The sequence below is a fragment of the Terrapene carolina genome, unplaced genomic scaffold (assembly GCF_002925995.2).
Source record: "Terrapene carolina triunguis isolate 2854851 unplaced genomic scaffold, T_m_triunguis-2.0 Scaffold30, whole genome shotgun sequence".
NCBI lineage: Eukaryota > Metazoa > Chordata > Testudines > Emydidae > Terrapene > Terrapene triunguis.
In genome coordinates this window covers 1,328,963-1,341,740 of record NW_020664381.1, presented here as the reverse complement: position 1 = coordinate 1,341,740, position 12,778 = coordinate 1,328,963, and the positions used below count along the sequence as shown (strand labels likewise).

The 12,778-nt window shown below is 41.0% G+C and overlaps 1 protein-coding gene across 2 annotated transcripts in view; it reads left to right on the top strand.

Annotated features, from left to right (window-relative positions):
- Positions 1–10,675, top strand: part of LOC113406368 (ATP-binding cassette sub-family G member 1) — a 77,371-nt gene extending 66,696 nt beyond the window's left edge. Inside the window, exons 6-15 of one of the 2 annotated variants that reach the window (XM_026650843.1) lie at positions 93–238; positions 1,362–1,485; positions 3,771–3,885; positions 4,518–4,666; positions 4,837–4,938; positions 6,413–6,581; positions 7,300–7,400; positions 7,946–8,104; positions 8,882–9,000; positions 10,447–10,675. In XM_026650843.1, coding sequence (XP_026506628.1) covers positions 93–238; positions 1,362–1,485; positions 3,771–3,885; positions 4,518–4,666; positions 4,837–4,938; positions 6,413–6,581; positions 7,300–7,400; positions 7,946–8,104; positions 8,882–9,000; positions 10,447–10,675 — 1,413 coding nt within the window. Of the gene's footprint in view, positions 1–92; positions 239–1,361; positions 1,486–3,770; positions 3,886–4,517; positions 4,700–4,836; positions 4,939–6,412; positions 6,582–7,299; positions 7,401–7,945; positions 8,105–8,881; positions 9,001–10,446 lie in introns of both variants that reach the window. The other variant, XM_026650842.1, reaches the window with a different exon arrangement.
- Positions 10,676–12,778: the final 2,103 nt, after the last annotated feature.

The window sequence follows — 12,778 nt, the reverse complement described above, 5'->3', positions numbered from 1 at the left end:
AAAAACCTGTGATAATGGTAAGAGATGTTCTGGGGTTTTTTGTGTGGTAACAATCTAAATGACCCATGTTGTTGCTTTGATCCTGTCCCCAGGTAAAGGAGATCTTGACAGCGCTGGGTTTGCTGACATGTGCCAATACAAGAACTGGAAGTCTTTCTGGGGGCCAGAGGAAGCGTCTTGCCATTGCTTTGGAGCTGGTGAACAACCCGCCAGTTATGTTTTTTGATGAACCTACCAGGTAAATCAAGGCCAAATGTTAGAAAGTAGACTACTGCTACTGTGGGTGGGATTCATAGAGGTATTTAGGCACCTAACTCCCATTGATTTAAATGGGACTTAGATGCCTACCTACTTTTGTGATTCCGGCCCCCACCCTGCATGTGCTAGAGAACTATCACAGAACATACTAGCCCTTGTTAGCGTCTTAGAATAGCTGAAACAGAAGAAAATTAAGACTTTCCTTTGAAACGTAGATACCAGATTATATACTGCATGAAGTTATGTAGCTTCATGTTTGCTACACTCACCTTTCATTGCTAGGAAATGCTTCTGGTATGTTTTATTTAAAATATTTGCATCAGCATCTGTAAAACCTGTAATTTTTGAATATTGATTTTAAAGGGCCTGATTTGCCACTGTGTTACTCCAGGTTACTCTGGGATAATATTATAGAAAGCAACTGAGTTACACCTGTGTAAAACCATAGAGCAATGCAAACCCCAAGAAATCGTTTCAGTAGGGTCACCCATTAGTGCACTGGGTTACTGTTGTAACCTGACATGACATGGGGCTATTAAAGGTGGTTGTTAGGGAAACAATATGGAAGAGGGCGATTGAGAGAAATCCTAGAGGGATGACCCAGAAGAGAAGCAGAAAAAATTCTTCAGATTATAATGTGTAGTTTCCCTTGAAGTGAAGATGGCCAATTAGCTTAAACATTTTTGATAATTGCATTTTTAATTTAATACATTTAGGAGCAAATTCTGCCTCAGGAAGACACTCATGACAGCCCTGAAGTTAGTTGGGCCATAGATGTGTATCTGAGAGTAGAATTTGGCCCTTAGTTTGTTAGAACCCATGCATTAATCAGAACCCACAATCCTAGAATTTGAAAATTGCATACGGTAACCCTGTGAAGAACTCCCATTTTAATTAAGTATGATGCATGCTTGATAAAGGAAAAGGCCAAGGGAAGAGAGAGATAAGAACCCAGAGATACTGTCTGGTGTAGTGTTAGATGATAAAGATGTATTTTATAAAAAGATAATAATGAGAGACAGAAACATCATAGCACATGTATTATTTTGAACAGTTGCATATGGAACCACATCTAATAAACACCTTTGTGCCTTTTTTTTCAGTGGCTTGGACAGTGCATCTTGCTTTCAGGTTGTCTCTCTCATGAAGGCGTTAGCCCAGGGTGGCAGGTCCATCATCTGCACTATTCATCAACCAAGTGCCAAACTGTTTGAGTTATTTGATCAGGTACCTTTCAGAAATTCTTCTGGTTTGCATATTTGTTTAAATATGTTGTATGTATAATTGGTGCAGGCTGGAGATAATGCAAAATCACAGATCATGTCCCAAATCAGTATCACTAGAGTTGTAGGTTTGAACAAAATATGATTTTCACTTTTTCCCTTCATGTTCCTGTTTTTATATTATATTATTTATTTATTTGATTTTAAAGAATCTGGCTGGTAAATTTTAGAAGTCATGATTATCACACTCCTGAATTTTGGGTCCTTTCCTGCCAATGTTTTGTGTGTTATAGTAAATAAGAATTAGTATGAGTGCGTTACTCTTAAGGTCTGTAATGTTGCTGGGCCAAATTCTCATCCTGGCTACTCTGGTGTAAATTCAGAAAATTCCATTCATTTTTGATGGAATTACTCTGGTTTGACCCTGAATAACTGAGAACAGATTGCTTTTTTGTATTCATGTGAAAGAATAAAACAGAAAAATGAAGGTTGTCAGAAATCTTTGTTCACACTGATGGCAGGATATGGTCTGTTCCTGTTTAGATTAGATTTAAATTTACTTTAATTTTCTTATGCCATTTAAGTGAGAGTTGTGAGAGCTTAGAGAAAACCCACTCTACAGTAGGTGAACAAGCTCTTGAAGATTGCCACTCTTTCAGTGAGTTTAAATGAAGTCAATAGAGAGGCTAAAAGCAAGACTAATCAAGCTATTTCTTACTGTTCTTCCTTCTTCTCCTCCTGTTCCCCCATTGCCCCCTGAATTCGCCAGCCCCATCTTCATACCAAAAACACGAATAATTTATGGAAATAAGATGGCACAGTAATGCCATTTCCAGCCTGCTTTCCAACCTGTGTCTAAGGGATGAATTATGATGTTTCTATATTAGTACACTACAAGCCCTGAAGGGGTTGTTTTGCAGAGTTCATATCTTGAACATCTCTAATATTCTGCAGATTTTCCATTAATTGTAGTTCCACGTTCAGTGTTGACAAATCTTTTCAATCTGTTGCTATTTTCTTCCAAATCAAACAGCTACTAACTGACTACTCCAGTTGCTATGAGAAAGCAGGTAGACACTGTGACGGGTTGGATCACAGAAACCCCCTTGGGAACTGCCAACTGATGTGCCAAGACTACTTTTGCCCCTGCTTTCCTGCCCTGGCAGCTTAGGACTCCAGCACCCTGTCTTTGAGCCAGACATGCCAGTCTGCTCCAACACAGACCCAGGGTCTCAACCATGTGCCCCAAAGCTGCAGACTTAACTGAAAACAACTTACAGAAGTGTTCCTGTCTTTAACGCTCAGATGCCCAACTCCCAATGGTGTCTAAACCCCAAATAAATCTGTTTTACCCTGTATAAAGCTTATACGGGGTAAACTCATAAGTTGTTCGCCCTCTATAACACTGATAGAGAGATACGCACATCTGTTTGACCCCCCCCCAGGTATTAATACATACTCTGGGTTAGTTAATAAGTAAAAAGTGATTTTATTAAATACAGAAAGTAGGATCTAAGTGGTTCCAAGTAGTAACAGACAGAACAAAGTGAATGACCAAGTGAAATAAAATAAAACACGCAAATCTAGCCTAATACAGTAATACAACTGAGTACTGATAAAATCTCACCCTGAGAGATGTTTCAATAAGTCTCTTTCACAGACTGGACGCCTTCCTAGTCTGGGCACAATCCCTTCCCTGGTACAGTCCTTGTTCCAGCTCAGGTGGTAGCTAGGGGATTCCTCATGATGGCTCCCCGTTTTGTTCTGTTCCATGCATAAGGCGGGAATCTTTGTCCCTCTCTGGGTTCCCACCCCCTTCTTCTCAATGGAAAAGCACCAGGTTAAAGATGGATTCCAGTTCAGGTGACATGATCACATGTCACTGTAAAACTTCATTATCCACTTGCGAGCACACACGTATACAGGGAGACTTACAAGTAAAACAGAGCCATCTGCAGACAGTTGTCCTGGTTAATGGAAGTCATCAAGATTCCAAACCACCATTAATGGCCCACACTTTGCATAATTACAATAGGCCCTCAGAATTATATTTCATATTTCTAGTTTCAGATACAAGAGTGGTACATTTATACAAATAGGATGACCACACTCAGTAGATCATAAGCTTTGTAATGATACCTTACAAGAGACCTTTTGCGTGAAGCATATTCCAGTTACATTACATTTAAACTCATGAGCATATTTTCATAAAATCATATAGAGTGCAACGTCACAGACACATTCAAAGGTTCTGATGTTTTCTCACTTTCTCTATCTTTTATTTTTCAGCTCTATGTTTTAAGTCAAGGACAATGTATTTACCGTGGGAAAGTGTTAAACCTTGTCCCTTATTTGAGAGATTTGGGTTTAAACTGTCCAACCTACCACAATCCAGCAGATTTTGGTAAGGAAAATTGAATAACTTTTCCAGTTTGCTTATTTTCCTTTTGATTAGCTCTTCTGGGTGAAATAGAAATAGTGAGGCTTTTATTGGTTTTTGTTTCTATATTTTTACTGTGTCAGTGTGGAATGAGTCCCCTGTTTTTTGTAAATCATTTTAATGCCATCTAGTGGTGGGACTAATAAGTGACTTTTTCTGATTGAAGTGCAAACTATGGAATAGTAGGAAATGAAAGGCAGAATGTGTGTCACACCTATAAACTTCCATGGTTTTCTAATGAAACACCACAGACCTTGTGAAAACAATACTATATCATTCTATAGTCATAGCTAAGTGTTTCACAGTAGCAGTAGGGACCAGAATAAACAGGTCTGCAATCCATATAATGAGTACTAAGGCAGCCAGACATTGATTATATTTTCTTTAAAATGTTGTATTTAACAAGTATTAGCAGCAGAAAAATGTAGGCTTTTTACATACAAATATTGTGCATTTAAGGCCTGCTTCTGCTCCCATTGAAATCAGTGGTAAAAGTTGTCATTGACTTCAGTGTTGCAGGATTAGGCCCCAATAGCCAAGCCTGTGACTAATGTATGGTGTAGAATGAGTAAATCTCCTCTAAATGCTCTATGTAGTGATGGAGGTTGCATCTGGTGAATACGGGGACCAGAACAGTCGGCTGGTCAGAGCAGCACGGGAAGGGATGTGCGACACAGACTACAAGAGAGATGCTGGTGGCGAGAATGAACTGAACCCCTTCTTATGGCATCGACCCTCTGACGAGGTAAATCCATGCAAAGCACTGAAGGGGAGGGAGGTTGAGAGAAATAATCGAAATATTAAGTAAGTAGCGGAGAGCTGTGCATGTTCTGCTGCATGGAGCTGGGGCTTGTTAGTGAACAGTAAATAAGATTCTGCAAGGAGCTTAGTTTGTTGTGTTGTCTGTCACCTCAGGACTCTTCATCCACAGAAGGCTGTCACAGCTTCTCAGCCAGCTGCCTCACCCAGTTCTGCATCCTCTTTAAAAGAACTTTTCTCACCATCATGAGGGATTCGGTAAGGCTGCTTTTAACATACTTTTGTAGCCCAGGGCACTTTTTGTGTGTTTGTGAGGTGGTGTCCTGGGTTTAACTTCAGCATCCACCTTATGTGTGTGCAGATTGGCACAGAACTTTAAAACACGGAGGTTGTGTTCTGAGTCTCAGTAATTATAGTACGAGAGTGGAGAATCATACATTTTTGACTGGTATTCAGATAGGAGAAATATCTGAAAAAAATCCCATCCAGGGCCTGATTCTCTGCTACTCTAGACTTTGTGCAGTCATTACACCAGTGCAAAGGGAATGCAAAGTTGCACCAGTGTAAATGATTCTGCAAACTGCAAGGCAGTGGAGAATCAGGCTGTTATTAATTACAGTGTCATAAGGGGAGGGTTGGGATAAATTTGTCCTTTTCAAATATAACTGGCCAGTTAGTGAGGTGAAGTCGCAGTGCGCGTTGTGTCTGTGTTTGGGTGTATGGAGGCTGCACGGCAGCAGGAATCTTCGGAGGAATTCTCAGGTCACTCAGCTAGAGTTCCTTTTGTGGCTCTGAACGGCTACGCTGGATTAGGAGCTTCACCACCCTTTGAAATGCTGCAGCCTGCATTTCCACATGTGCCAGCATGGGACCGTTGCCCCCATTGGTCAAAGCTCCCAATAGTTAATTAAGGTAAATTAAAATGTTTAGTTAAGACACTATAATTAATCTTAATGTCAAGGAATTATTATTCATCCAAAAAGACATATCCGGCTTCAGATTTTCCAGATTACCTGTCTAGGCATTATCCACTTAACTCCTAATTTTCTTTGCTAGTTATCTACAGAGGCTACCCCACAGATGTCTTCAAAAGACCACCCTCTCATTGTATAATAGTTTCCTCATCTCTTCCCGGTGGGATGCTCAAATTGGGCAGTTAATAGCTATTACTTAAGGAAATTTCTTTTTGCTTAATCACAAAGATGTAACTATTCTAGATTTTCTTCTGGCCTCTGTACCTGGTGCCATATCTATTGTAGTGATACTGAATTACTGAGAGAATACCAAGAGCTAATCAATGTCAGATTAATTTGGTTTTGTCAATATAAACTCAAAATATCTTGTTTGACTCTTTCAAAGCCCTTTCTATTGTGTTTCAGCTACTTTTTAGGTAGAGAAAAAGTCTGCTTCTCTTGAGGAAGTGTGCCAGTGGCTACACAGAGATTGTCAGACACTATTCTGGGACATCCTCCGTTACAGCCTTTGCCTGGAGAGCAAAATTCTGTTTTCCAGTGGTCCTTGTATCTGATTGGCCGGGGTACATCTAGAAATTCCATTAATGGAGCTTTGTCTATCTGGAGCCCAGTTAGCTAGTGGGAAATGACCATTTCTAAATAGTTCATTTTAGGATATAGTTAAGATTTTTGCAGGCTGTTAGTTGATTTTACATACAGTGTGGTAGCTGTTAGATCCAAACATGCTGATCAGAGATACTACTTTTCCTTGCTCCTAGGTCCTGACACATTTGCGGATCACATCACACATTGGAATTGGACTTCTTATAGGCTTGCTATATTTAGGGATTGGAAATGAAGCTAAGAAAGTCTTAAGCAACTCTGGCTTCCTCTTTTTTTCCATGTTGTTCCTTATGTTTGCTGCTCTTATGCCAACTGTCCTTACGTGTGAGTACTGACCATGTTGTTACTATATTTTTTGTAAATAAGTTATTTTAGCTGGAATGAAGTAAGCAGTGCTGGAGTATACCTATTTCATGTGAAACCACGTATGAATTTTGGCTTAATTTTTAATAAAAGTGAGTACATTTTGCACTCATTTGACTCAAGGACTAATTGCACTGGATAGAGAAAAATTTCCAGCTCTGATCTGGAATTTGCCATGGTCCGAAGATGCCAGTCATGTGACCCTGTGTTGTATGTATACAATGTATATGGATAGGGACTAGGGTGACACCGCCAAGCTTTTTAACTTGTGACTCTTTAACGATAGGGCTGTCACCATAATCATGTGAGGGACTTGAAGAGCCTGCAAGGTTTTACATTGTAGGCTGTCATCTTAGATTCCCTCCATGACAGGAAAGAAGACTTGTGGCTTTCAACTTTTAACCACATAGTTTTTGTTTACAAAGCGTCTCTAAGGGAGAGCCATGTCATCTGAGCAGCCTGGCAGATATGTGCACAATGAGCTGCTCTCCAGGCTGACCTCTTGTGCCTCAAGGGACATGATTCAGTGTGTTGCTGGTCTGACAATTGTTGTGGAGTTCCAGACACACTGTAGTATTGCAGCTTCTCAGAATTACAAATGGGTAGGATATTATTATGCACAAGCATGTCACACTCTAACAGTGTGAGTAACCAGCTTATTAATTTTTATTCTATCTAGTTCCTCTTGAGATGGGTGTATTTCTCAGAGAGCATCTGAACTACTGGTACAGTCTGAAGGCCTACTATCTAGCTAAAACCATGGCTGATGTCCCTTTTCAGGTATATACTTTTGAATAAACCACAGAGCATTTTTATTGTATCCACTTGCAAATGAAGTAGATATCAGCATTTCATCAGTGTTTTAATCTCATTTAAATACCAGAGTGGTGGAAAACTGCCTGTGTGTTAGTGTATGAGCTTCCTGACTTAAACCAAACACCCATTGGGAATAAATGGCAGGACCTTATTGAAATCAAGATCCTGTGTCTAACCTGAGCTTTCCTGAATAAATAAACTAAAGAAAGACAGGGGCTTTTTGTTTGCTTTTGTGCCTAGTGGCTGCAAAGGGCTGGTAGCAAGTGGAAGCTGTGTTTTTAGTCTAAGGTAGCATGCAGGACATGATAGATTTGATAGGATGTGATGGATGTGCTAACTCCCCTCTGAGCATCATCACTTTCAGTACAGCATTGAGGGATGAGAGAGATGGGTTAAGTAGGATATAATGCTTTCTAGGTGTTTATATTGCTTTCAGCAACACTGAAACATTCTGTATCGCTTTTGGCTTGAGTCTATAATGTAGTAACTGCAGATGTATCTTTCTGCAGATTATGTTTCCTGTGGCATATTGCAGCATCGTGTATTGGATGACTTCACAGCCATCAGATGCTCTCCGATTTGTCCTGTTCGCGGCCCTGGGGACAATGACATCGCTGGTGGCTCAGTCATTGGGTCTTCTGATAGGTGCAGCCTCCACATCGCTTCAGGTACTGGCATTTGTGTGTTATGATCTCACCAGAACCTTGCTTCCCCTGCCAATGGCTTCTTGCCACGGCTGCTGCTGTAAGTTCCCTGACCTCCTTTGCACTTCTCATCTCACTCTGAACCACCTGCAAAGAAACAGCAAAGAAGGGGTTCTCTAGCCGATTCTTGGTGTCTTTACAGCTGCTTAAGAATTAATAAATAATAGCGAGAAAGCAGTGATGTTGTTACAGCATTTGAAAGAATGAGCTCTTTAAGCACCTCAGCACTGAATGAGTTGCCAGATCACCCATCTCTTTCAAATGGATGTTATACCCCACTCACCCACAAGTGCATCATGTCCTATAAATTGCAGAACTGATGTGATTCTGTAGTGTAAAGTGGGGTAGGGTGCTGGGGACCTGCAGCTGTTCTCACTAGTGGCATCCAAGTACAGACAGAAATGTGCAGGAGGCAAGGCAGAGTCACCACTAAACAGATCTATAACCCAAAGCGTCTACAGAGAGGGAGTGAAGCAGCTGTTGACATGACTGCTGCCCTGAAGAAGGGGTAGTTGCAGGGGGGCGACACTGCAATGCCATTCTGTAGCATGGCTGGGTGAACTTCAACTGCTTATCTGAGTTTGACACAGGACAGAGGATTTGTGCCTTAGAGAGTGTTTACTGAATTAAAGACCACCTTCCCCAACAGCAGTGAAGAAATTAAAAGCAAGGAGAACCCTGAACCCCTGGATGTTTCTTTGGCTGTCTGAGAAGGCATCATTTGTTTCCTCCTTTTTCCAGGTGGCAACATTCGTGGGTCCGGTTACAGCCATCCCAGTCCTGCTTTTCTCAGGATTTTTTGTCAGCTTTGATACCATTCCCACATACCTCCAGTGGATGTCCTACATCTCATATGTCAGGTACCGTGTGGGACCTTAACCTGGAATTTTTTGTCTTTTAATGCTAAGGTTACCACATTTACAGCACATTCTTTTAGGATTTTATGTGATGTATTTCCATGTTTCCAGTAGGAAATGTATGTAAAAGAACAATCCCAAATTATTTTACTGTACAAAGTATGTATACCAACATGAAATAAGAAAAATCTTAGCATGGATTATATGTAATGGGCCAATATCTGTGCTGATTTATGCCTTGTTCAGTCCCACTAAATTCAAAGGGTGCACAGCATGTAAGTCAACAGAGAATTTGGACCAGTCGCTTTGACATATAAAGGTGAGGACAAAGTGTCCATAGCAAGACTTTAATGGGGTTGCCAGCACTTCACTTCAGAGGCTATTTAGCATTTTACTGTGTATCTCATGGCATATCTCACTGATGGTTCAGACAGACCTCTTGGATAAAGCCTGTTTGTCCAGCTTAACCAATAATGATACTTCTATAGGTGTCCAATGGGTTTTCTCCAGAGGAAGAGGGTCAGGAAGGTGACATTGCAGAGGGAGCTAAGGGGGCTTAGAAAATGTCCACTCAAACAACTTTAGTATATGTCCTAGATAATGGCAAAGTCAGTTTGAGGTGGTTTCGAAAAATAGTTTATTTCCAGGTTGTAGAACTATAAAGACAACCCAAGTCAAACTCTGTCCTGGTTTGCAAATACACCAGACTGAGTTCATTCCTCATATCCAGAGACTTATCAGAAGCCAGAAGCCAGTGTAGACTGGGATGGTAGCTAGCGTCCAATGTCAGGATGGAGGAGAAATGGTTTTGTTCCTAAGGCCCCTGTCCAACCCATGTGAAGTCCCACTGAAATCAGAGTCCCACAGAGGGATCCATGCTAGATCATCTGCTTGCAGGATCAGGTCCTAAGTGAGACCAGGTCCAGGTTAGACAGGGGAGCTGGGGGAAGTTTCCTGCTGAGGATGTGCCACGAGAAGCGTGCAGAGGACAATTAGGATGAGACATTCCAGTTTCTTCCTCATCATACAATACAACTGTCTCCAGGCACTAAGTATATTTTCTCTTTAAAAATATATATATTAACCATGTCAATTTTAATAAAGTCACTAGCATGTTTTTTAAATATAAACAGAGATTATTCTGATTTTTTTTTAATAATGTTCTCCTTTAAGGAAAGTTGACTGTATTGTTTTTTTTAATGTTCTATTAAAAGCAAAATTCTATCCTGTTGCACCCATGCAAAACCCACTGAAGTGTGATTTGCTTGAATGCAACCGAGGCGAGAATCTGGCCTAAAACTTCCTGCCTCTGAGGACAGTATTTAACTCTTCAGTGTTTACCATCTGAGCTCTAATTATGAGTGTTTTCCCTCTTGAGTCCATCATAAAAAATGAGAAATTCTTGCCCTGGTTAGAATTTTACCTTGTAATCCATCCTTTCCTTTCTAGGTACGGGTTTGAGGGCGTTATTCTCTCCATCTATGGGTTGGATCGAGAAGATCTTCACTGCGACAAAGATGATACTTGCCACTTTCAAAAATCAGCGGCCATCCTGAGAGAACTGGATGTAGAAAATGCCAAACTTTACCTGGACTTCATTGTGCTTGGAATTTTCTTCTTCTCTCTGCGTCTTATTGCCTATTTTGTTCTCAGATACAAAATCCAAGCAGAGAGGTAAAGGAACAACAAACAAAACTATCCAATAGGAGGAACCCTAGACATGCAGTAGAGGGAACTTGTTATTGTCTCATTGTGGCAGGCTGGTGTCCAGTGCCCAGTTACAGACGCTGTTATGATCCAGCCCATAGAGAACTGTATTGGGTTAGTGGATGTGTAGTGTTAAGCTAATCAGTCCAGTTGGATTGGGTCACATTTTCATTACACTTCTAGCTTTAATTAGGAAGAAAAAATAGAAGGGAATTTTACAATGTAGAGTTTCAACTGTGAAACAATGTAACTGCAACAAAAACTGGTTTCAGGAACTTTCCTTTATGAAAACCATTTCTGTGATAAGACGACGTTTGTCCTGATAGCCAGAGTTGTACAATGACATTTATGTGGCTGGTGATTATTGATCAACAGTCAGTCAAGTACCGCGTGGGGGGATGCAAAGAAAGTAGCATTATCACTTTATTTTAAATTCAGCGTGTCATCTTTGAAATTTTTTTATGTATCACTTTGGATCTCTCTTCCACAAGAATTATCCATCCAAACCCAAAGTCTGTAAGCTTACTGATTCTCAAGAAAAGACGTATTTTTTTTTAATAGGGATGGATAATATTTAAAAAAAAATAATCATAGTGATACACTATCTAAATTTAGAATTCTGGGGCTTTACTTGATGAGATGGTCTCAGACTCAGAAATTGTAATACTAAGGAAAAAAGACAAAACCAGAGTCAGACTGTAAACCTGTGATTCCTATGTAAAAAAAAATAGAGCACAGATAGTCAGGAATATTTAAGCTGTCCACAGATGATTGCTTTATTTTTTTTAAAAATCTGTTTTTGCAATGTCTTTTAAACCCACCTTATTTGTGATAGTTAAAATGCTAATTGTGTTCATTATCCACATGAACTACCTCCTGTAAATGCAAAAGCAAAGAACTCCAAGGCTGTTTTCTTTTGTAATGACATCTAGAAGATTTTAGCAGTCTGTTGGGTTCTTTGTTTATCTAGCCCAGATCTGTGTGGATATGGTTTTGTATCATTTTACTTTTGGTCATATATGCATCAGTTCAAACATTAAATGCTTCCGATACTTCCTTTTGGCTGAAGCTTGAATATAGTTAACGAAACCCTGCAAACCAGGATAGCTGGTTAAATGCTGTCTGTGAGACAGTGAACGTTTGTGTCTGAGTTACTGTCATGGGGTGCTCTCCTCACTGCCTCCGTCTGTCCAAATCTCGGGATTAGCTCTGCCAGAGCGACTCCCCTTCCTGCTGTTGCATTCTATCACTCTCTCTGTGTTTCGCTGTCTCAGGATGGAAACTGCTCCTGCTTCATGGCTTGGCCCTCCGACCAGGTCAATGTAGTCTTCCCCTACTGGGGTATCAGAGTCTCTCAGGACCTACTGTCCCAGGCAGTCTTCCCATTCACTGCCCCTTAATGGTGCCACTTCCCCAGTGGCTGGTAGGGGAACCCAGGCCCACCCTCTATACTGAGTTCCAGCCCAGGGAACCTACAACAAGCAGTTAAGGTCTGCACAGTCCTAAAACTTACTGCTGTATCCCCGGGCTACTTCCTGCCGTGCCTGCTCTCACCCTCAGAGTGACTGCATCCTCTCTCTCTCTCTGCAGCCCCTAGCTACTCTCAGCTGCTGGGCTTTATGCAGGCCCTCCTGTTCCTTCCTGCTGAGCCTGGTGTCTAATTAGTCCCTGCTCCCTGGCTCCTCCTCCAAGTGCAGCCTAGGCAATTAATTGGCCCACCTGGCCACCTTAACCCCTTCAGGCCTTGTGTAGGAGGACACCCCATCACAGTACTCTATGTTGGAGACTGGCGGGTGGGTCTACAGTCTTACATCAGTCTGTGTGACTACAAAAATGAACACTGTACTGATCACCACCATGTTTTCATTTAGAAAAAGGTGTGATGGTGTAAGGTGACCCATCTACTCCATGTTAGATGGATCTATTCCATTCTAATGAGGTTCTTATAAACTCAATTCCAGCAAAGCACTTAAGTACATACTTAACTTTACACTTGTGAGTTGTCCTTTGACTTCTGGAACTACTCATGTCTTTAAAGTGGAGCACATGTTTGAAAGCTTTGCTGGATCAGGGC